The following is an 8,869-nucleotide window of genomic DNA, read 5'->3' as shown; positions in this document are numbered from 1 at the left end:
GCTCCTGAACATCCCCATATTAAGGCCCCAGACTTGTTGTCTTAAACAGATAACTGCTTTATTGATGAATTTAGAAAAGTTGGATTTTTAAAAAGGGGACAGAATTAGGTCCCCAGCTTCTCTCAATAATGCTAGTATCCCAGGAGAAGTAGCAGAGAACACACCCTGTTTCCTCAAGAATCTAGAAGCGACATGAGAGAAGTTCTCACTGGGGATGAGTCAGGGGTAGGGTGAGGCAGAAAGGAGAAAGTTGCATATTTGCGGAATCCCTTTTCTCACTAGCCCCCCGCCCCTCTCTGAACAACTCAGATGGGGTCAGGAGGCAGGGAGATGTAACAACGGTGGGGAACAGGGGTGGGCGCCAGGCCAACATGTGCGAGGCGTGTACCTGGGAAAGGAGTAGGAAGGCACCGAGCAGGGCTGTGGTCCAGGAGGTAGGGGGTATGGGGAAGATGGGGCGAGGGGCTGTGGTGATTCCAAGGTAGAGATGGCTGCCTTCCACCATCTCAAGGGGCAACCTGGACCCTAACATGGTGCCAGGCATTGCTGAGCACACCTCGAAGGTTCCAGATGGGCGCCACCGTGTCTGGCTGTACATTGTAGCTGTCATCCACAGCCTTGCAGACAATGTTCAGTTCCTTCTGCCCAGCTGGCACAGGGGCCTGTAGCTGCCACAGACGCCAGGCCCACGCCTTCCTGGGGCACTGCTCCTCGCCATGCAGCTCAGCTGCCTGCCAGGTGAGGCCACCATCCAGAGACACGTCCACCCGGATCACAGCTCTGCCGCCACCACTCCAGGCATAGCCCTTGACCGTCACCTCTCCTGACTGAATGGTCTCCCCGTCTAGGGGCTCCGTGATGGCCGACTGGACAGGCAGTTCCTGAATAGATGGAGCAGAGTCGAAATCCACTGTATCCCAGTCCACGGATGGGGAGAAGCCCTTGTAATCGCGCCGCTGCCAGTGGCTGGGACTTTCCTGTGGCTCCACGCTCACTCTGCCCAGCCACTTGACTTGGCGGGCTCCCACCACACCAGGAACCACCACCCTTACAGGGAAGCCATGGTCACGAGGCAGGGGCTGCCCATTCATCTCGTAGGCAAGCAGGACCTCAGCATCAGGGTCCAGGGCCCGAGCTAGGGGGATGGATGCTCCATAGGCAGTCCCACTGGGGTCTGAGTCCAGTCCTTCGAAGCAGACATGGGTTTCAGTGTCACCACGCTGGTGGCCGGCCTGGAGCAACACGTCACAGAGCCGAGCCCCGGCCCAGCGGGCGGTACTGATGGCCCCTATCCTCCATTCCAGTCCTTTAACTTCTTTGACCTGGGACATCTCAGAGCGCCGGTTGCCAGCACACTGCAGTGTGACCGTGACCTCATGTTTGGGAAACTTACGTAAGTCATCCAGAGACAGAGACAGGGAGTCACTCCCCGGGGCCCCAACGACATGCAGGCGGTAGGTGTCTGGGTCCACGTTAGGGACAGGCAGATGGTTCCGGGTGAAGAAGATGGAGTTGGGTGTGATATAGTTTTCTGTTAGCAGCTCAGGGGGTGGCTCCGCATTGAAAGGACGCTGGCTGTTGACCTTAAGGGCTGGATGCCGGACAGGATCGTTGGCGTAAGGGTCAGATGTGTCTAAGGTAGAGGGTGTGTTGTCTTTGGGGTCCAGCTCCCCAATCTTGTACTGAGCCAGTAGCTCCCGCACATGGGGCTGGTTGTGAGCTGCATAGAGGGCCCAGAATGGCTCTAGGGGACCCCCTGCCGCAAGCATCAGCTTTGATGGCCCCCCTGGGTGCAGTTCCACAAATTCGGTGACATCGAAGACCTCACCGCCAAATGTCACCCAGACCCCAGTCTCGGGTCTGTTATGGGAACAGACTTCTTCCTTAGTGTAGATGTGTGGTGACTCTTTCTGGGCAGCCTGCTGGCCAGTAGAGGCCAAAACACAAGGGAAGAGGGTGTTAAGAAGAAATCATGCGCTGACCCTCACACAACCCACTGCCTTAGCCATGGAACCCAAGGTGGCAGATAACCATCTGGTTACCCTGGGCTGTGTGGGGAACACAGCAAGATGGCTCAATTGGCTAATACTTGACCTGCAAGTGCTGGCATCCCATATGGGTTCTGGTTCATGTTCCAGCTGCTCTACTTCCCCCATCCAGCCCCCTGCTTGTGTCCTGGAAAAGTAGTATAGGATGGCCCAACCCGCACCCATATGGGAGACCTGGAAGAAGCTCCTGGCTCCTGCTTCAGATCAGATCAGCTCTGTCTGTTATAGCTATTTCGGGAGTGAACCAGCAGATGGAAGATCTGTTCTCTGTCTCTTCCTTTCTGTAAATTTGCCTTTCCAATACAAATTTTTAAAGATTTATTTATTTTTATTGGAAAGTCAGATATATATATGAGGAGAGACAGAGAGGAAGATTTTCTGTCTGACGATTCACTCCCCAAGCGGCTGCAATGGTTGGTGCTGTACCGATCTGAAGCCAGGAGCCAGGAACCTCCTCCAGGGCTCCCACGCAGGTGTGGGATCTCAAGGTCCCCAGGCTGTCCTCAACTGCCTTCTCAGGCCACAAACAGGGAGCAGGATGGGAAGTGGGGCTGCCAGGACTAGAACCAGCACCCACATGGGATCCCAGCACGTTCAAGGTGAGGACCCCAGCTGCTAAACCACCTCGCTGGGCCCTACAAATAAATAAATCTTAAACAAAATTGAACAGCAAGAATACAAGTCACATGGTTGGGGAGCTCACGCAGACCTTTTGGTTCTGACTATGAAGCTTTTTTGTCACTTACCCTACAACGATGGCTATGATAGGCCAATGCTGCCCCGAGGCCAAGAAGGGACCCCAGGACTCTCCATCCCTTGGTGCTGGAACAGTCACCAGAATTGCTGAGGTTGGGACCCTGGGGCTGAAAGGAGTCATTTGTAGAGCAGGCCCGAGTGCAGAGCCAGGAGGGGCTTGACCTGAGTGTGGAAGCGGAGACGTAACCTCTCTGGTCAGGGGATCAGACTTTCCCTTTCTTCCCAGGCCACCCCTTCAACTCTATCTTATAGATAAGATAACTGTTATCAGGCCAATAAGGGCTAGGAGGAGCCTCAGGATGGCTTACCTGCAGGCCCCACGGAGTCCTGAGAGCACGGCCCTGGGTAGCAGCAGCGGCAGCATTGTGGCCAGCCTGTAGCAGAAGATTGTGGGATCAAAATAAGAAGATGTCCTGCTTGGGAGACCCGGAAGAGGTTCCAGGTTCCGCATCGGATCGGCGCACACTGGCCCGTTGCGGCCTACTTGGGGAGTGGTTCATCGGATGGAGGATCTTCCTCTCTGTCTCTCCTCCTCTCTTTGTATATCTGACTTTGTAATAAAAAAAAATAAATCTTTAAAAAAAAAAAGATGTCTGGGAGGGCATGTTAGGGAGACTTGAACGGGATGGGTGGGAGGAGGAAGTTGGGGGAAGGTCAGCAAAGAGCTCTTTGGGCACATAAGGAAACGCAGGGGCCCTTGCAATAAGCTAGGAGGACTTCGCTAGGGGAGAGGCAGGTGCTTCTAGGATCCACAACAGCTTGCTTTATCATTAGAGAAAAGTGCCTAAACCTAGTGGGAACCTAAAGGGCAGATGCTAACTGCTTACTGTCCAGCCTGCCAACCACACTGTTGAACATTAACAAGGACTAACTCAGGATCAGACTGACTTAAAAGAACAACAATGTGAAAAGGGTAGTGGTAGCAGTTCAGGCTAGAGGCTGATGGCAGGGAACTTGTGAAATCAGGCTCAGCTATTAACCAGCCCTGCTCTGTGGGCAAGACACCAAGCCCCTAGGCACCTGTACCTTCCGATCTGAAATGAGATCTGTGCAGCTGAGCTGATCAGCAAACAACACTGTCTCTAAAGGCCTTTCAGCACCTCCTTCCCTCCACACCCCACACTGAACACTGCTGGGAACTGTATCCTCACCTGCAGTTTCCCACCAACCTTGGTCTCTATGTCATTCCAGTGAGCTGAGCAATTGGAGCGGTCAATGACCAAGGTGTCAGGGGATGAGTTGGAGAAGGAAGTTCCTTTTTCAGCTGTCTGCCCTGAAGCAGTTTTTCTCATGCCCGTCCTCCCTCCTCCCCCCCATACCCCGGGCCAGAGTGGAGAGGTGAGTGTCCTGACTGCTGAGGAGATACAAGGCAGAGAAACCAGTGAACCAGTGGGAACAGGAATGAAGTCTACAACTTCCCCCTTTGACCACGGAATGCTTGCCCTCCCCACTAATCCAGAAACCTGCTAGAACCAGACTAAAGCCAAGCAGGCAGGACTCCCGGCACAACCCAGGCTCTTGGGTGTGGGAGAGGCAGCCTTTTGCTGCAATACAGCAAATGCAGCCGCTGGTACGGGTGGTGGCCCCTCATCCCCAGGGGCACTTTAGGTAGGTGGCTAGGTCCCCTATCCGGGCAGAAGCAACAGTCCCTATAGCCACTGCCTAGCTGCTGGCTCAGAGGATCTCGGAGCAACATCCCCGGAGCTCAAGAGTACAGCGCCAGGGAGAGCGTAGGCCGAGCAGCGGCAGTCTCCTCATCGTGCAGGCTGGGCGCCCGGCACCACGGCCCGTGCCTGCCTCCCTCCTCCCCGCATCCCGCAGCCCCCTTACCGGGTTAATGGTCCGCGCCTCTTGGCAGTTTAGCCAGTCCGGCTGCCCGTGACTGCTCGCGGGGGGCGGGGCTAGCGCCGTGACGTGAGGTGGGAGTGAAGGATCGCTCGCACCCCTCGGCTGGTCCCTTGGTCATCGGCCACTTCCGGGCTCCCAGGCCTCCCACCGGAGGCCGGTGGAGGAGGGTGGGCGCCGCCAGGACTCAGAGCCAAGAAGGATGTTTCTTGTCTCCACTCACGGTTGACAGCCTGGTGATTTCAGTTGGTTATGGGCCTTGGTGGGCGAGGAATGGGTCCCGATGTCCAGCACTGTCCAGAACTCGGGCAAGGTGAGATGACGAAGGAGGTGGGCGGCTCGGAGACGCCCCTGGCCAGTCCCGCTGCTCGCCCCGAGATGGGGTGGGGTGGAGGGTGCGTCTCAACCCCCTTGGCGAGCTCCAACCCCGCCCTTGTTTTTGACGGATTTCTGTGTTGCAATGCAATAGGTCTGTCTGGAGCGAAAGCAAGGCGAAGGAATGGGGGAAAGGCAAACCTCAAATACGGTTCTCAGCCTTTGAGATGATTGGGACTCCCAATACATTTCTCCCTAAATTACGGAAAAGCACTCGAGTCTTTTTCAGTATTTTTTGAAATAGCCATTTAATAGGTCCAAATTTAACACCGCTCAATATGGAGTTCATAATCATATATCTCTAAGCAAATTTTAAGTATGGCGTTACCCACTTATCAGTTGGCGCGGTACCGAGTTCGGCAGACCTAGTTCCTGATCCTGGGGCAAACCTGCCCTCTAGCGGCCAGTTGAGGGTGAAACTACAATCCTAGTCAGTTCAAAGGTCCTTGCCCTTAGGTTTGGAAGATCATTTTCCTTCCCTTTCTCTGCCAGAGGAGAGAGAAAGCAAAAGGAACTGACAGTAAAAATGTCTCCAGCCTGTGTACAATTAAACCGTTGAAGAGGTCTGATGCTGGGACTCTTCTTACCAAGTTCTTTTTACAAGCTTCAACTCAAGGTTATACTCGTTCCCATACCTACTTGGCTGACCTTGGAACCTCCAGTCTCCTTCTGTAGATGAAGAGACCAAGGCCAGAGGGAGTAACTTGGTCAAGGTCACAGCCAGTTCACTAGCAGACACGGCCCTAGAATACCAGGACTGACTGGCACCATTCCAATCTCCTGTTCCTCCTCAGGTTTTTTGGAAGACTATTAGTTGTGCCCACTAGGCTGAGTTCCTGTGCGTGAGGCCAAGTGTGTGGTGGGCAGGGCTGCACATCAATTGGTTTGCATGAGATGAGGCTGGAGACAGAAATGACTGGGCAACTGCAACCGTTAAGTGTGTGTGTAAGCTGATGTGGGTGACGGACACTGGCTGGTACACACAGGAGTAAGATCTGGGTCTCCTCTGGTGAAGTTTTTTTGGGGATCCCCAAACTGGACCACTGGACTCAGAACACCAAACATGGCAAAAATCACGGGATCTGTAGTGATGTGGAGTGCATGTGTCAGAACTAGGTCTCCATGTCGCTGAAGCCTGTGCAGTGGACAATATACCCACATGCTCATGGGGGGACATGATAGATCAATGAAGTCTGCAGAGGATGCCTAGTACCATGGAAGGCAGAACGAAATGGACAACTCCCCTGGCCAAGTTTTGACAGCAAGTATCTGGGCAAGTGGAAATTCTAAGGTGGACTGTGTCAGCCAATGGACTTTGGATTTTCTCAACCTTGGAGCAACAAAACCAACAGCATCTCAGAACCATGAAAACCACTTCAGCAGTACCTTCAGAACATGGTCCACATTGGGACAGCATGAATCCCTGGGCAGCTGGGAATGGCCTTCTCCCTTTCTCTCTCCTTCCCCCAGATACAAGAAGGGAAAAAAAAAAAGGAAGCAATTGTCTCATCTACTTTCCCCTATTTCTTGACCCTTCCCACCGTAATCAGTGGCCCACATGGACATGCATCCTTCTCAACTATGTAAACATCATCAAAAACAAAATTTATTATTAAAAAATAACTACTGCATTCACTAATCTTTCCCGCTTCACCTCCTCTCTGCTTTACAGGGTTTAAAGAGCAGGCATGGTCAAAGATAGCTTCCATCTCCTCTTGGGATGGAAGGTGTATAATCAATCAAAACAAGCTAATCTGGGGCCCAGCACGATAGTCTAGCGGCTAAAGTCCTTGCCTTGAACGCACCGGGATCCCATGTGGGTGCCAGTTCTAATCCCGGCAGCCCTGCCTCCCATCCAGTTCCCTGCTTGTGGCCTGGGAAAGCAGTCAAGGATGGCCCAAAGCCTTGGGACCCTGCACCGGCGTGGGAGACCCAGAAGAAGCTCCTGGCTCCTGCCTTCGGACTGGCTCAGCTTCAGCCATTGCGGCCACTTGGGGAATCAACGGATGAAAGATCTTCCTCTCTGTCTCTCCTCCTCTCTCTATATATATCTGCCTTTCCAATAAATATAAATAAATCTTAAAAAAAAAAAAAAAAAAGCTAATCTGGCAACTTTTCTTTAACCTTCAGGCTGTGGCCCTCTGTGAGAAACTAATACAGCAAGAGACCCCAGAAAAATGCACATCCATCTACACATTATATAAAGGGTTCACAAAAATCACCCCTCTGTCCAATATCATGCAAGGTTTGAGATTCTAAAACCATAAAATAGGGGGTCACATTTGATGAGCTATCTTGTTTGGTAAATGGCGGTGATTAACAATAAAAGAGCTACTTTCCAAATTAGATTATTTCACGTCAAGAAGACTAAAGGGAATAAGGAGACACCAAGGTGCAGGCGAGGTGTATTTCTGAAGCAATAAAACATGACTGGCTATGCTTTCTTCCAAATTTCCAGTTGCAGACAAATAACAAAGAATGAAGCAACACTCCAAGGCTTTTTTTTTTTCCTTTTTTACTTACATTAAATACATCGGTAAATCAGCAGTCGCATTCTGTTACCACGATTGTTATGTTGGGTGAGGAAGAGGGACAGAAAGGCAAATGCTTTCTTAGAAGAAAAAAATAGACGCCGTCCCCCTCTAAAAACTGATAAGAAAAAAAATAATGAAGAGGTGAGAAATAAAAACTAAGACCCTCAAGCCCGACAGAGCTTAAAGGCAGGCAGAAGAGCTGGTAGGACTGGAGGGACGGCAGCAGATAGGCCCAGAAGCTAAGGCTGATACTGTCCTAAAGGGCCGAGGGAACTGTATCCCAGCCCCAAGGCAATATAATGTCTACTCCTGCTCCAAGGGAAAAGCTGCACAAGGAAAAGATTTCATTTCTCAGCGACTCTGAGAGCCACCCCAGCTCTTCCACATGTAAAAACGTCCTGGGTGCCTTGAGAGGCTAGTGGGCTGTGGGAAAGGAAAAGGGGGAAGGTGTGTGTGTTTCAGGGCCATGGGAACTAAGGCTGCCCCTGGAAGAGGAAGGGAACGGAGGCGCAAGTACAAGAATCTATGAAGATGGGTTCGTCAGAATCAGCTTCATGGATTTCTCAGCTGCTCTGGGACACAAGGCAGTCTGCAAGTCCAAACGGCCAGAACGGTTTTCACTCTAGGTTACTACAGCGTTTCCTCTCTTTCTTCCCCTAACTTTCCCAAAATTCTGAACGAGGACAAGAAGGAACCTGGAATTCTCTCTTGCCTTAATGGCTTTCTGTAGCCATCCTAAAACACCTGATGGAAGGCTAGATATTCAGAAAGGACCAAGGTCCTCTGCCAGAGTGAGACAGCTCTGAGGTTCCCTCAGTGCTATAGTCATTCCCTGTCCACAGGAACAGGTGGTACAGGGAGGCCACAAGGGGGCCCCTGTGGTACCTGCCCCTAGGGGCTCATGGGGAGAGAAAACAGGTAAAGACAGAAGACCTCAACTCAAGATACTAACAAAGGAGAAAAACAGGGCCAGATGGGAAGCAGGAGAAAGAACAGATCAATCAGACAGTAGGAATAAAGCACATACCTATTTACAAGAAAAGTACAGAACACAAGGCAATGGAAATCAAACTGAATGTGAACCCTTGGAAAGGATAGAAAATTCGTCCCTTCTGCCTGACCCTTTGCTCCCTGACCTTGACCTGTGCTATCCTGACACCACTCCCCAGTTGCTTACTTCTCCAGAGAAAATACACACACACACACACACACACACACACACACACACACACACACTCTCTCTCTCTCTCTCTCTCTCTCTCTCTTGCTGGGCTGGCAAGAATATATAGGTTGCCAATCAGAGTTGGTGGG

General features: G+C 51.8%; 1 protein-coding gene across 2 annotated transcripts; it reads right to left on the bottom strand.

The window, feature by feature from the left end:
• Positions 1-442: 442 nt before the first annotated feature.
• Positions 443-5,211, bottom strand: SUOX (sulfite oxidase). Of its 2 annotated transcripts, none has more exons than XM_058673836.1 (4): positions 4,635-5,211; positions 3,113-3,178; positions 2,795-2,966; positions 443-1,922 (listed from the first exon to the last, which is right to left on the bottom strand). In XM_058673836.1, exons 2-4 carry the CDS (start codon positions 3,166-3,168, stop codon positions 507-509), a joined length of 1,644 nt encoding a protein of 547 aa, XP_058529819.1. In that variant the 5' UTR covers positions 3,169-3,178; positions 4,635-5,211; the 3' UTR covers positions 443-506. The 2 variants fall into 2 exon arrangements, with proteins under 2 accessions (XP_058529819.1, XP_004589862.2); XM_004589805.2 differs by having other exon boundaries at positions 443-1,919; positions 4,635-5,131.
• Between the last annotated feature and the right edge of the window lie 3,658 nt (positions 5,212-8,869).

The sequence above is a fragment of the Ochotona princeps genome, chromosome 15 (genome assembly GCF_030435755.1).
Source record: "Ochotona princeps isolate mOchPri1 chromosome 15, mOchPri1.hap1, whole genome shotgun sequence".
Lineage (NCBI taxonomy): Eukaryota > Metazoa > Chordata > Mammalia > Lagomorpha > Ochotonidae > Ochotona > Ochotona princeps.
This window is presented reverse-complemented; position numbering and strand designations above follow the sequence as displayed.

Coding starts and splice junctions, on each gene's coding strand:
- SUOX (XM_058673836.1), bottom strand. CDS start 3,168: ATGCTGCCGCTGCTGCTACCCAGGGCCGTGCTCTCAGGACTCCGTGGG. Junction 2,967..3,112: donor GGACTCCGTGGGGCCTGCAG/GTAAGCCATCCT, acceptor TTCCACACTCAG/GTCAAGCCCCTCCTGGCTCT. Junction 1,923..2,794: donor ATCATAGCCATCGTTGTAGG/GTAAGTGACAAA, acceptor TCTACTGGCCAG/CAGGCTGCCCAGAAAGAGTC.